General features: G+C 57.8%; 1 protein-coding gene across 12 annotated transcripts in view; it reads left to right on the top strand.

The window, feature by feature from the left end:
* The first annotated feature begins 3,570 nt into the window (after positions 1–3,570).
* The window catches only part of LOC102401424 (translation initiation factor IF-2), a 38,475-nt gene continuing 27,621 nt past the window's right edge, over positions 3,571–14,424 (top strand). For 7 of the 12 annotated variants that reach the window (XM_025282682.3, XM_025282681.3, XR_003108573.3 and 4 more), the window contains exon 1: positions 5,098–12,785. In XM_025282682.3, the coding sequence (XP_025138467.3) occupies positions 12,194–12,785 (592 nt within the window). In that variant the 5' untranslated portion in view covers positions 5,098–12,193. Of the gene's footprint in view, positions 12,786–14,424 lie in introns of those variants that run through there. The other 5 variants (XM_044940753.1, XR_006550298.2, XM_044940752.2 and 2 more) reach the window with 4 other exon arrangements.

Genomic DNA, 14,424 nt, shown 5'->3' with positions numbered 1-14,424 from the left:
GGTGGCATCTGACCCACGAGCGGCCGCAAACTGGCTACCTCCGGTTTACTGGGCTAGTTTTTAAAGCATCAGAGCCTTGGGGTGGGCAAGTCGAACGTCTAAAACCCAAGTGAACATGTAAGTTTTCACTCACACTCCATCCTGCTTACTTTAATTAGATTAAATGCATCTGTTTACCAAGTCCTCCTAATGCTTTGGACACCGAAAATTTTAAAGTATTAAGTGTCGCTAGGTTAAGAACAGGGAAACTAAACTCAAGTGCCCCGGCCTTGTGAGGCTGGACTGTGGCCGAAAGCTGTGCTGGGCACAGCAGGAAGTGGCCGGCCGCATTCCCATTAGGCACATCTTGGGAGAAATCAGGAAAAAATAACTGTATAAGGCTGATACTATAAACATCCTGGTATAGCGAGAGCCCTCCTATGACTTATTTTTCAAATATCTGACCACGGGCATGGTGCGGCCCACAAGCAAGAGACCAAGTTCTTCCTCCAAGAAAGCTGTTCATCAGAATATTCATCCAACAAAGTCAATTTCCATGTTTCCTTTTTGCTAATGTGAGCACCCTTTTAAAATTTATTTACTTTGAATAATCCAATATGATAGCGAGTTGGAAAAAGACTTTACAAACCTGAAACCTTAAAAAATACCCAACAGAACAACAGGAGTGCTATTATTTTCCTTACGTAAAGCAGAAATTGATTTCTGAATTTGCAACCAAATTATATGTAAATCCTTGCCAAGTATAGAGAGGATAAAAAAGTGTGTGTTCTTGAATATTATTCTGACTCACCCAATTTCTTGTTTTACCAAATAAAAATTGGGAGGAGGAAAAATTAACTTATTACTGTGTGTGAGAGCAAGAAAAAAAAAAACCAGCTAATAAAAAGATTAGCAAGCCAGTACGATTATACAATGATTTCAGGTGAAAATTACAAAGCTAATATCTTGGCATTTAGTCATTGCCTTCATAATGATATAGTTGTCAAATCGGTATTTGTACCAATGGAACAAGACTTGTAAGTGGCATAATGGAAGATAATCTTTTTCTTTGTGGCTTTTTAAATTCAGTGTTTTAATCCACCCATTTAATCACACAACATATATCACATTAGTTATAATATTTATAGTGTTTAGGAAAGTGATTATAAATAGATTATAGTGTGGTGGTTGAATGTATTGGTTATAGTATTTGTCTGTCTGTGTGTGTGTGTGAATTTATCTCAAAGGTATGAAGCCTTTCTGGAGTTTGCACTTGGGAATGGTTTTCTGTGAGAAGAGTCACCAGGTATTTATTTTCAAAATCTCCATTTGGTCCTTACCAAGCTTGCTCATTATTTTAGAAAAACAGAGATTTGGTATTAAAAGGGCCCGGTACGTCCAGTGTTTAGATCTCTGTATCCAGCCTGGTTTCTGAGGCATTTCTGTTGCTCTAGAGTCCCCAAAGTTGCTAAACCACAAAATGTCTTTAATATGTTTTTTATAAAGGAGTTGAACCATACAGTAAAGATGGGGAAAGGGGGACTTTATAATGGCAGTTAGTGGTCAGGTTCTTCCTTGGTGTGGCCGGAGCAGGAGGGAGTGACAGCAGGGTCTGTGTGGCTTGGGCGGGGCGCCTTGCAGCGTTCATCTCGTGGGAATGTGCCCTCTTCCCCCACATGTCCTGGTCGGGGCTGGGAACTGTCATAGTGGAGAAAATTATAAAGGACTGCGCTAAGGAGAAATTGGTTTTTCCTGCTGTCTTGGAACATGGCTACGGCTGCTGGGAGTCCTTTTCTGAGGAAGGGGAGCACAGAATTCCTGGGCTTCCCAAGGGGACCCCACAGCTCTGGAAGCTGGGAAGGGTCACCTCGGACCTTCCTCGGGGCAGGAGCAAAACCCACCCCATCGTGGAGCCACCCCAGCTTGGGCCCTCTCGCTTGGTGTCAGCAGCCGTAGAAAGTGAAAGTTGGTCAGGGTTTCGGTGAAAAGATTAACCAGAAAACATTTCCACTCCACTCTCTAAAACTGAATTTTCTCATGGCTGGGGCTGGGGGTGGGGGGTGGAATGTCTGTCCCTACAAAGAAGAGGCCATTAGGAAGATTCTAACACACAAGAAAGTAATTTTGGAAGATTTCTTAATCCATCCTATTTCCCTCCTCCTTCCCTTCCTCCTCCCCACATCGTATATGTCGTGCGGTGGTGGCAGTCATGTGTGTGTGTGTCTAGCACGATTCAATGCCAAGGTCAGGGTGGGCCTAGGGAGCCTCCTAGGTGGGTCGGTGGGCAAGGGAGGCCCTGGCCTGAGCTGCTCCGCTTGCCCCAGCCCAGCCTGGCACCATGGCGGGTACCCCCTGCCTGGGCAGTCCAGTGTGGAATGAAGTTTCCTGGGAAGCAAGGCGCACGAGGAACTTTTGAATTTACCAATGGCATAAAAAGTATATATATTTTTATGACAACGGGCAAGTTTTAATTGGTTGACAGAGATGGCGAGATGTGACGTCAAGGGACACTGGTTAGAATGCCAAGGCCGGCTGGGGTGGGGGGGGGGTGGGGAGAGAGACAGGCACAGAGAGACACTGGGATGGGGCCCAGGAGGCCTCGTTTCTCTCTGGCCCCTGTCGCGGGCACTGGGGACAACCAGGTCCATTTGGCTCTGAGAGACGGCATGCCCCGGGTAGGGGGATGGGGTCCAGGCAGGGTGACCCCGTGTCTGTGTCCCCAAGCGCCAGGAATCACTCAGGCGCCTCTACGGAGAAGGCAAAAAAAAAAAAAAAAAAAGCAGCTGTGGCCTTCTTGTCATTCTAACCAGGGTCCGGACCCTGGAGCCCCGGCCCGCTCACGACTGCGGCAGAGGGCGCGGGCAGGAACCGCGCGGCCCGGGGACAGCAGCGTCGTCGTCAGGCCCCGAGATAGCAAAGCTGCGGCCTAGAACTTCTCCCCGCAGCTCCTGCACCCTGGGCCGGGGGGTGGGGGTGGGGGGGTGGCAGGAAGTTGTTTCTGCGGGGAAGGAAGAGAGAGAGGTTGGAGCTGGGCAGCGGCTCCGGGCACGGTGCCCCCGCCCATTCCATGCCTTCCCCGGGCACCATGAGGGCCCCCCTGTGCCAGGCACCTTGCGGCCCCCATCTCTGGGCACAGCGCGCTGCCCCCTCCGTTGCACCAGATCCCCTGCACTTCGTCTTCCACCCCACTGGACCCCGCGCCCCTTCCGCAGCCCCGCAGGCAGGGTCGGGACAAGACGCCGCGGGCTCCTCCTGGTGCGCACCGTGCCCTGGGGAAAGCCCGGTGCCACCCGCGATCCCAAGCCCTGTCCTAGAGCTTCGTCTAGAGCTCCGCGGCGAGCCCTAGCCTCGCAGGGAGGAGGCCGGAGGTCTAGCCGCCACTCCGCCGCGCGCTCTGGGCTGCGGTCAGGCCAGGGACCGTCGGTCCGCCCCGGGTCCCCAAGCCGGGCCCGAGCGTGCGCGCGCGCGCTCCGCTGCCCGCAATCATGGCAGCCGGCGCCTCGGAGCGCAGCCGCCGAGCGCGCTCCGGCCGCTGCCTCGGTGCCAGGGCGGCGGGGGCTGGCCAGGGCCCGGGCTTACGGGCCGCAGGGCGCGAAGCCGAAGGCTGATGAGTCCCCGCGACGCGGTGCCCCCAGCCCCGCGGGACCGCGCGGGCGGGGAGCCCCCGGGGCGGCGTGCCCGCGGGGGCGCGCACGCGGGGCTGCGGGGCGAGGCGCGGGGCCCGGGCGGCGAATCCGCGGCTCGCGCCGCCCGCCCCGCCCGCGCGCGCCGGGCCCGGGAGGAGGGTGCGCGGTGGAGGGGGAGTCGGGGAGGGGCCGCGCCGGGTCCTTGCCCGCAGCGGGCACGGCCGGGGGCCCCGGGAGGCCTTGTTGGTATTCCGGGCACAGCCGAAGCCCTGATCTCCCTGCGGAACTGGGGCGCCCGGGAGCGCTGCACGGCCGCCCGCCCCCCCCCCGGGCGGTCTCCCCCAGGCTGCGGGGTCGTAGGCGCCTCGCTTCCCCCGCCCGTCCCCTCCTCTCCAGGTCCCCCGGACCCCCTCCCCCGCCCTGATCCGGCGGCGAAGGGGTGGGCAGGGAAACGCGCTCTCTGGGACAGGTGCCAACTCCGAGACAAAAGACATAAAATAGGCGGCAACGGGGGAAGCGCGGCCGGCGCGCTCGGGCGGGGACGGAGGCGCCGCGGGGGCCGCATCCTCGGTGCCGACCGGGGAAAGTTTGGGAAGTCGCCGCGGCGGCTTCGCGGCGGCGGGGGACACGCGGGCCGGGCCGCCCTCCGCGCCGCGCTCGCCCTCTCCGCGCCGCTGCTGAATAATTCATGGCGCGGCCGCCGGCCATTAGCATGCACCGGGCGCGCGGCGCGTCTGTGCCCAGTCGCCGCCGCCGCCGCGGCATTCGGCGCCCCGGCCGCGCTCGATAAGCGGCCGCGCGGAGGCCGAGCCCGCGCTGTCCCCGCGCTCACCCGCCGGTCCGCCGGCCGGCCGGCTCTCATTGTGCCCCGGGCCTGCGCCCCGGGCCGTCCGGTGACCGCCCGCGCCCCGCAGCGCGCCCGACGGCCGGGCGCTGGAAGTTCGGGCCCACGGCGCTCGCCCGCCCGCCCCGGGATGCACGTGAACTTGGAGAAAGTCGCGGGGCGCGCTGGCGCGGACCTCCGCGACAGGGCGTGGGCGCCCCTGGCCCCGCGCGCTTTCGTTTTCGCCCCGGACAAAGGTCCCTCGCGGCGCAGGTCGCGGACGTGGAGACCGTGTCCTGCGGGTCACTCTGCGGGTTGGTCCGATCGTTCAACCCGGGGAAGTCGGAGCGAGAAGAGGACGAGCGGCGCGGTCGGAGCGCGGTGCGGGACCCAGGGAGTGGGGCCTGGCCGTGCGCTTCGCCCGCGCCGTCCCGGAGCTGTCCCGCCCTGGGAAGAGTTGTGGGACATGGCATGGCTTTGCTCTTTGCCCCTTTCGCCGCGTGAAGGGGAGAATCATTTTGGAAGCCAGAACTCGGACCGATGGGCAAGGGCCTGTGCAGCCGTGGGCGCGATAGCGCAGCGCAGGCTGCGTCCGAGCGCGATCCTCCGGCAAAGGCAGAGCTGCAGACCAGCGCGCCCCAGGCTCGATCGGGTTCAAGGCGACTCTTGAGGACGGTAAGTGCATTTCTCACTTTCGCTACTTAGTGAATATTTAAATATTGATGAAGGGATTTCTAAGAAGAGCCCTTTTGTAGGGCAGGCCTTCCGCAGACCCGGGGACCTGGGAAGGAAGGTTGATCTTGGACCCGAAGCCACCCCAGCTTGCAGCAACTCCATGGCCGTCGTTAAAATTCTGGAACTTGGAATTTGTGAAATACAGCTTTTAATCTCAGATGTGTGCCGGCCATTTGCCAGAGAGAATTTGGTTGAACACGTCAAATAGCAGGCCTCCTAAATAGAACACGAGGAAAAGAGGAAAAGAGAAAACAACAGTTTTTAGATCAGACGTGTTCTGAAAGGTTGTTTGGAAGCCACAGCCCTTTCTTGAAAAACTGAAATCTTGCATTCACTTCCTAAACCATCAGTGTTTCTTCTTCTTATTTTATTTTTTCCCTGCTGGTCAGGCATTTATGGAGAGCTGGTTTAGGGCGGCCCTGGGACTGGCCGCTCTGGCCCTTGAAGTGAAAGCCCCGAGTGGATGCTGTTGTTCATGGTGGCATAAAACAAAAATAACTCATAACTTTTCATAATAAATCCCTCTTTATAGATGGGTCACACACAGGCCCAGCCCACAGCCCTGGGGGATTTGTGGGGAGCAAGAAAGGGGTGAAGGAATGCATGTTTGCCGTAATTACAGGGTTTTAAGGTAACGCTGAAATTAATTTCTTCAAAGTTGGGCTACAGAGCCCACGGCCATCTCTGTAGGCAGCACTGTGTTCATTTTATTTTAGTTTGTTGGGTTTAGCTGTTTGGGATTTTTAAGAAGCACGTTTGTGCTTGTGTTACCTACCCTGTTAAAATGAAACCCATAACTGGGAGATTAAACCCACTTTTTAATATGATCGTATCACAGGTGCGATTTCCCCTTTACCCTGCCTCATCTTATTGATGTGGTTTGGACAACCTTGTGGGGTGCTTTGACCACAAAATAATGGGGGGGGGCCTGTTTCCATAACTCCCCAGCGCTGTGAGCTGGCGCTCGGAGGCCGTGTTTCCGGGAACGTGGACAGAGGCCTGCGTAGCCCAGGCCTGCCTCATGCCTCCCTCTCCCAGGGCTGCCTGGTTTCCAGAACCGAGAGGAGAACCCAGAGGAACGAAGAACCGGTTTCAGTAAGGTCCTGCCCACCTGGCCCTGAGGCTGAAGGCTTGCTTCTGTGAACCCCTGTAGAGCCATCCTCGCCATCTTTTTAGCTGGGCCATCGCCCCTTACCCCAGTGCCCTGTTTTGAATTTGTCTTTATGACTTTATCAGAGGCAGTTAGCAGCCTTGAAACGCGGGGAGAGACACTGGGGACTGATCTCAGAAATGGAGGGTGGCTTGCCCCTCCGGCCAGGAGCTGACGCTGGCCGTGGTGTTGGCAGCGATGGGTTAGTAATTACAGAAAGCCCGGGTTCCGCTGGGGCCTTGCTTGTAAAATGCAGGAGACATTTTCCTGGGTCCACAGATGACCTGTAGTGTAGCTCAGGATGGGCAGGCATGGTGTGGCTTTCTGCTCAGACTGTTGGGCATCCCCCGGGGTTAAAGCAGACCCCAAAACAAGGGGCGTTGGTAGCTCCCTCTGAGAGCCCACGGGCCAGACACTGGGAGCACGGAGAGGCCTCAGCATCCGAGGAGGCACTCTCAGGGCCACTCAGCGGGGGGGCTACTGTTCATCCAGCTCCAGCGGCCCAGTGCCCGCCCCACGTGAGCCCCCGGCACAGGGGATGCACTGGGGCTGAGAGGCCTCAGCCAACAGCCAGGCCGGCCCCATGGAGGGAGGCCCTGTCTTGGCACCACGCCGTCCTGTCCTGCCTTTGTCCTTGTCCTTAGGGCCAGCCCGATACCCTGGAGACTCTTCATGGAGACCCGAGTCCCGGCCAGGGGCTTCTTACTATGTGGGGAGGTCTTCTCACCACGCGAGGCGGTCTTCTCACCATGTGGGGCGGTCTCATCCAGAGAAAATGCATTTTTGAGGATGTGTAGGTGACACAAAGTTCGGAAAATGGAACTGGCGCCTGCCTGGTTTTTCTCGTGGGGTTTTGGGGGAAGAATGTGCTAAGCAGGGGACAGGGTCTTAAGGACTGCAGCGGGCTGGTGGGAGGGTGGCCCTGGCACCCCTGTTTTTTTTACAACGAGGGCCAGGCCCAGGGTGCCCCCTGGACCGCACTGAGTCTTTGCCATGCCCCACCTCTGGCCACTCGAGGCCCCCCGATTCTGGCCTGGGGGGTCTCCAGGGTGCAGGTGGCACCGGCTGCCCAGTACGGCAGTGGGTGGTGACTAGCCCCTGCCCACAGTCAGGTCTCCCCTGCTGCCTAAACAGGTACAGACAGCATCTTGCTCTGCTCAGCAGGACCAGCGGGAAGCTTTGCCACAGGGGGGACATTCGGGTCCCTGGAGTTTGCACCCAGCTGTGCTTGATGCCGTGAACGGGTCTCACTTGCTCCCATCTTCATCCCAGCGTGGACGAAGCCTGGTGGGAAGGCGTCCCGTGGGGCCCAGGGAGGGGCGCAAGGTCTCTGCCCACCCTGATGGGCTCTCTGCCTGGGTGGGTAGGTGTTCCCTGGTGTCCAGGGTGACCGACGTGTGCCCTCAGTGAGGGACAACGCTCGGGGAAGGAAGGAAGCCCCACGGACCAGGCAAGGAAACATCTTCAAACCAGCATGCCTGGCCGTTCTCAGGAGGGCGTTTCTGCGTGTTCAGGGAGCACAGAGCTGCCCCTGCAGTAACCCTGCCAAGTGCGGGCACGGCCGGGCCACTCCAACCCAGCCCCCTGCCCCTGGCTTGCCATGGGGCCCTGGACAAGTCCTGTCCCCTCCCGGGACTGCAGTCCACGCTCCAGAACAGGAATAAGAGCCTGGGCCTCGGAGGGTCCTTGGGAAGGTTCAGACGAGGTTATTTCCACAAACCCCAGTCGGGGCACGTGACAGGGACGCCATAAATGGCTGTCGTTGTAAATGGTAATCGCCATTTTTATTGCTAGTTGTTGTTATATTTTTGAGCTTCTAAGAAACAGGGAAGCTAGTTTTGGTTTCGTTGGAAAGGACACCTGGGCGTTCACGACACACCCCTCCCCCCACCCTGCCCATAGTGAAAGCAAACCTTGGTGATTCCAAGGTGGACGACCAGGAGCTCCCGAGCCAGCGCCCTCCTCGTCATGGAGGCTTGGCTTAGGCACGTGCTCACGGAGGAGGTGCCCCTTCCTAGGCACCTTTTAAGAGTGGAACCTCCTCAAGGATGGCACTCACAAGGGAGCCAACCCTGGGGGGCTGACCAGGGAGAGACAAGGGCAGACGTCCTGACCCAGGCGTCCAGGGTGCCCATGCCATCCGCTGGTCATCCTTGCCTGCAATTCAGGTTGGCACTTTGATGGGGCTTCATCACTCTGACAAGCTAATTGTTCTTTGATCCCATATGAACGTGCCTTTACGAAGATGCTTGCTTTAAGAGAGCTTTATCTCTTAGCTGATCATCCAGGAAGACCCAGCAAGATTGCCCTTTCTCAAAACATCTTGTCAGAACAAGAAAGAACCCCAGATGGCATCGGCCCTGCTTGCTGATGTTACGGAGCCGAGAAGAGAGAAAAAGCAACAATTGTCTCCAAGCAAAGACAATGGACCTTTTATATGAAATATTTATTTTCAGGGCCGACCGGTGTCCCGGTGGCTCGGCATCGCAGGCCCTGAGAACTCAGTCAGGGACGAGATGTACAGAAAAGGAAAAAAAAAAAAAAAAGAGTCCCCTGCCCTGTGATTCTTGGGGAATTTCAGTGGGAATGTCTGGCTTTCTTTACTGAGTGGCGTTTAAACTTTCACAAGTTTATTTTCTCCCCCTCTGTGATTTCTTCTGAAAGGCCGCTTGCAGGGGCCTGTTGGCACATAGCGGAAAGGCAGCCAGGCTTTGGACCGTGGGCTGGACACAGCCTCGCTGGGGCCAGGCCTGGCTGGCCGTTGTCTGCTGGGGGGTGGGTCGCAGGACGGAAGTGGACTGGAGGAAGAAGGGTCCTTGCGGGGGTGGGGGTGAAAGGAAAGCCATCAAGAGCCAGTCTTGGACAGTATTTGTGATTCTCCGGCGTCCCTTACTCCTCCCCAAATCGCGTTGTCCGATGAACTTGGAATCTGCCAGCAGCTTATCAGAGAGCCTGGCCTGAATTGGCGAAGCCACACATAGGCCCCTCAACACCCTCCCCGGCTGGACAGGCCTGGCCCAGGGTTCCTGCCCTATGGATGTTCTCTGAACTAACAGAACGAACAGACTTTTACTTGGAGGCCTGCTCTTGAGCCACCTCCCCTTTCCCTGCCTTGTGGCTCAAGTGGGGCTCATGTTGCTGACCCGGGTTCCTGATCAAGGTCCAGCTTCGCCGCAGCTAGGAAGGTGGCCTGGGAAGCGAGGCCCGGATCCCAGGCTCATGTTAGGGACCCCGGGAGGAACAGATCAGGCTGGGGCTTGTGATGGGAACATTGGGGCACCAGTTTTCCTGGTGTAGGGCATGGGAGGCCATTGGCCCAGACCCCTACTGGCTTAAGGGGTCCTCGGTCTGGTGGGAGGAGAGCAGGAGAGGGAGTGGCCCCCATTAGGGTAAGCGGCAGGGTTTCCTCTTTACCCAAAAGACTGTCGGCAAATTATATTATCTGGCTTCAAAAATGAGGGGTTTTTTTTGTTTTTTTTTTTAAAGACAACAAAACAAACCTGCTGTTGCATCTTTTAAAAAAAAAAAAAATCCTGGAACCTCTTAAGTGGGGTCTGTTTCACTTTCTGCATTAACGCCCCCCCCCCAAAAAAATGTAATTAAGAGTTCTCTTTGGGCGGGGGTGGGGGCAGGGGCAGGGGGCACCTATAACAGGCTCCAAACCCACGCTTGGAGTTGATAAAATGGAAAAGGCTGAAATCCCTTCCCATGAGGCAGGACAACCCTAAAACACAGATTTTATTTACTATTTTTTTTTGGAGAAGGGTTTTGCAAGTAAAAGGCTGCAAAGTCTTCCTGTGAAATTTTGGATGGAATTGTGTTGTTTCAAGACTCTGGATTCAGGAGTCTTGCCTTTAGGGACGGCTCAGAAATCCTGTGGATGGGTAAATCGGCTGGCCGGGCCCACTGTTGTGAATCAGTGGCTAAGAGGTTTTCTGAGCAGAGATGTGGCCAGCAGAGGCGGTGGTTATTATCGCTAAATGAGCCTGGCAGTTGTGGTTAGAAAATGTGTGCATGGGGCTTACAGAGCAAAGCCCAAAGTTTCTCTCTCTGTTTTTGGAGTAATGGAATTTCCCCTTAAGATGGGTGGGGGGAAGCATGTTGTCTCTGCTGCCTTCGGTTTCCTATGCTGGGGCCAGGTTTTTCGGTGAATCACCCTTCCTTTAATTCTAGGATTTGAGATGGTTAAGAAGTTTAGCTGAAATATTACCTGCTGATTTGGGGCTCTTAAATCTAGATTCGCCTTTCATGTGTTTAAGAGCGATATTTACATTCAAATCAGCCTTTTATAATTACATTTTAAATTATAATGAAATGATGGAGCCGGAGCTTGTCTTCCATATGTTTTAACTGTGAGAGATGCTCTGGTGGGCTGCACATCACGTCACAGCCCTGGGCTCCACGCAGGCGTGAGCGGGCATCGGACACGCAGGTGTTGGCCTGCAGGGCCACACGTGTGTCCTGAGCATGCCCGAGGGTGTGCATGTCACCTGCGGGGCCCTCCCCAGGGTCCCGGGAGGAGAAGGGCTTGTGGATAATTCTGACCCCAGCATGGCGGCGATGTTGCCAAACCTTGTGGCACTGGGCTCCCTCCCGGAAAGGCCTGGCTCGGGCCTGGCTGCTCTCTTGGGTCTTGAGCCCCATGCGGACCCACAGGCCTTGGGGATGGAGGCCTTGATCTCCTGGGTGGCCAGCTGGGCACTTCTGGGGGTGCTGTGTGTGCCCGGTGGGGGAGGGGAGCCCTAACCCAGGTTCTGCCTCCTCTGCCTTGTTGGGGTGGCCGCCCCCCCGGAAGTTTTCCGTGGCTTCCCCCACAGAACACGGGGGACCCTCTCCTCCCGGGCCCAGGCTGTTGGCAGCCATGCCACGCGGTTCCTGGAATGGAATTCCCGGCGTTCCTGGTCAGGCGCGTGGCATTGGAATCCTACCTGCTTTGTCTCTGGCATCAGCTGGTGAGCTGGTCACGTGGCCTTGTGCGTGAGCCCAGAGCCCGAGGACCAGCGGGCTCCTCCCGCCGCTTCCCTCTCGCTCCCCTTCTTGTGCCTGTGCCCTGGGCACGGCTGTCTCATGCAACTGTAAAGCGGTGTTAAAATACACTCCAGGCAGCGGGGGTGCAGCGGGAGCTCGGTCCACGGAAAGGCCTGGAAGCCAGGGGAGCCGCCCCGGGGACCCCTGAGCAAACTCTGGCCGTGGCGGCCTGGCCTTGGTCCCTGCACGCCGTCCCTTCTGCCCCCAGAGCTGGCTCTGCTTGCCTGGGGGCCCTGCCCACACACACAGCCTGCTGGCCCACCCTGCAGGGGGACAGCCAGGTGGTCATCGCCTCAGTTCTGGGCCACAGAAAGGTCCAAAGGAGAGACCCGGGTGGACCGGCCGGCCATGCGGTCACGGCCCGGAGCCCGCAGAAGAGGCCTGAGGGTCTGATAACTCTCCAGGTGGAAGCGCCCCTCTTAGCGCCTCAGGCCCACTGACCTGGCTCGGGTGGCCATACCTCTCTGTCCTGGATTTGCCCGGGTGAGACCCGTGGGTTTGTGGCGGTCTGGGTGGGGTGTGGTGACGGGCCCTCATCGTGGCCAGGCTGAGCGTTCCTCACCGTGTCATCACGGCAGCCCCGAGTGGCCGGAGCCGAGACCCCAGCCCGGGTACCGATGGGGAAACTGAGGCTGGGAAGGGCTGCATGGCCTGCCTGGGGCTTGGTGGCCGCTGGGACCCAGAGCTGGGGTTCGGGGCGGTGGCGCGGCTGCGGGGGCATTGGTTAGAGGGGGCTTGCTCTGGGGGGCCCCCGGGGAGCCTGGCTGGGGTGCTGGCTGCCGCCTGCCCCCCGGCCGGGAACAATGCGGCCTCTATCCCCCGAGCCGGCCAGCCAGGCGGGCCTCCCGCAACATGGCGCCCGGGGCCGCGCCGCCTGTCCACGGGGAGGGCTGGCGCCCGGACCAGCCCGGCCCCCCGCGTCCTCCCCGGGCCGGCCTCGCAGTGGCCAGACGCCGCGGCCGCCCCCTCCCTCCCCCGCTGGGCCAGCCCCGGCCCCCTCCCGCCGGCGATGGGTTTGGGGGTCCGGCCCACCCGCCGCTGCCACGTCTGCCACCCTCCCAGCACCCACGAGCATCTTTCAAAAATTCCCGGTGGGCGGGGCCGAGCCGCAGCGGCCGCCTCTGGCCCCCCCTCCCCGGCAGCCAGTGCCAGAGGAGAGCAGGAGACAAAAGTAGCATTTTCCTCGTCCTCCTGGGCTGGCGGCGGGGCCTCCCCAGCGCCCTCGGCTCCTGGCCGGCCTGCCTCCGGGTTGCCGGGGTGGCCGAGGCCGCGGCCACGCCGGCCGGGACAGAGGGGACCGGTGGACTCCGGTGGCCACAGCCGAGGCGCCCGAGGGCTGGCACCCGGGCCCGGCCCTCCTCTGCCTGCCGCGGGGCCTGGCTGGGGCGACGGCCGCCGCCTTCACTGCCTTGCTGTGGAGCAGCTCCCCGTCCTCCTGCGCCCGGTAAGTCTCCCTCCTCTTCAGTCCTCTCCGCGCTGGAGACGAGCCGGGGGCTCTCCATCTTGTGCCTGCTACGTTTGCTTCTCTCTAATTGGTTACCCGAAATTCAAAATCCTATTTCAGATCCCCACCCTCCCCCCACCCCCACCATCTTCAGTGAAGTAAGCCCTTCCAAAAACTGCAGGGAAGAGGCAGAAGCCAAACCCATTTATTTTTAAGATCCAAAGCTACAGGGCGTTCGAAATCACAATAAAAATGAATGTTTGTTATTTCACAGTAGCTGCATGTTCAATTATAATTTGAACGAATGTTTCAGGAGGTATTAATAGGCACGGCCTTACTCTTTCATGTTCACTTGTACCAGTTTTATTTATTTATTTTTTTTTTTGGAGGGGGGAGATCTCATTATTGTTGTTCTGATTATTTTAATTTTTGGCCACACCAGGAGTGGCAAAGGAAAAAAACACCAGAAACATCCACGGTCTCCCCAGCCAACTCCTCAGAAGGCAGGGCCAGGCGGGCACACGGGAGGCTGGATTCTGCCTTGAGAAACAGAGGCCCTTTCATTTTGTCCGGCGTCTTTAATGCTGCCATATCCACAGTTTAGCGATCCAGTTTCTTTCTCCCTTTTATTTTATTTTATTTTTGGGGAGGGTAAGAAAAGGAAGCTGTTTTCAGCTCTCAGCTTAGTGTGGGAAGATCTCGTAGGTTGTTTTGGGCTTTGTTTTTTAAGCACTTATTTAAACCAGGGGTTCCAGCTAACATTGCTATGCCGGCTCCTATCCACCCTGCCCGTGGACGGCTCGTGGGGCGCACGTGGGCCCATCCACCTGGTCGACCCTCTGGGGCCCTGAGTGATCCCAGGGCCTGCCTGTGCCCCGATCCTGCCCTGGTCCCCGACTGGCAGAGCTGTGACCGAGACATCCTGACCGTCTGGGGTCTGAGCCCTGGCCAGCGGGATGGGGAGTGAGACCTGGAAGGCCTCTGAGCTCCCGGACCACGCCAGCCCTGCCATCCAGGAGCTGGGCCCTGTGGCCGTCGGAGTCTCTCCGTCGGGCCCGGAACCTTTCCATTTAGAAGGTGGGCTTTGCTGAGTTCAGCTCTGAGCTCGCCTCCACCCTCTGGCAGGCTGACAAAGCACCCGCAGACACAGCCTGGTTTCCCCACGTTGGAGGGGCAGCAGCCAGGGTCTTGATTTATGGAAAATGGAAAATCAGGCCCCGAAAGTTCTAAATTGCAACCGAGAGGAAAATTCCCACGTGAATGCGTTTTTGTTTTCCTGGTTCCGAGGCGTGGGGGTCCTGTTCGTGCAGGCCTGAGCAGCCGGCCAGAGCAGACACCACCAAATACTGAAACGGAGCTCGGCACACGCGAGAAGCGTCTGCGGCTGCTTTTGTTCTGAGATCCGACAGCAGTCGCTCCTGGAGGATTTGGGGCTGCAGAGACAGGCGCACGGAGCAGAGATAATTAAAACATTTTCCTGATGGTGACAGCCACATTCTGCTGCTGTAAGCTGGAAGATCATTCCACCCAAATATTTAGCAAGCACCAAATGAAACACTGGTGACAAAACGAAAGTAATCGGGAAAAAACAGTGTAACAAATTCTAGAGGCAGAAGAGTCCACAGTACAGAGACGTTGG

This window comes from Bubalus bubalis, chromosome 4 (genome assembly GCF_019923935.1).
Source record: "Bubalus bubalis isolate 160015118507 breed Murrah chromosome 4, NDDB_SH_1, whole genome shotgun sequence".
In the NCBI taxonomy this organism is placed as follows: domain Eukaryota; kingdom Metazoa; phylum Chordata; class Mammalia; order Artiodactyla; family Bovidae; genus Bubalus; species Bubalus bubalis.
Note: the sequence above shows the minus strand (reverse complement) of the source record. Positions and strands in the feature narration are given on the sequence as shown.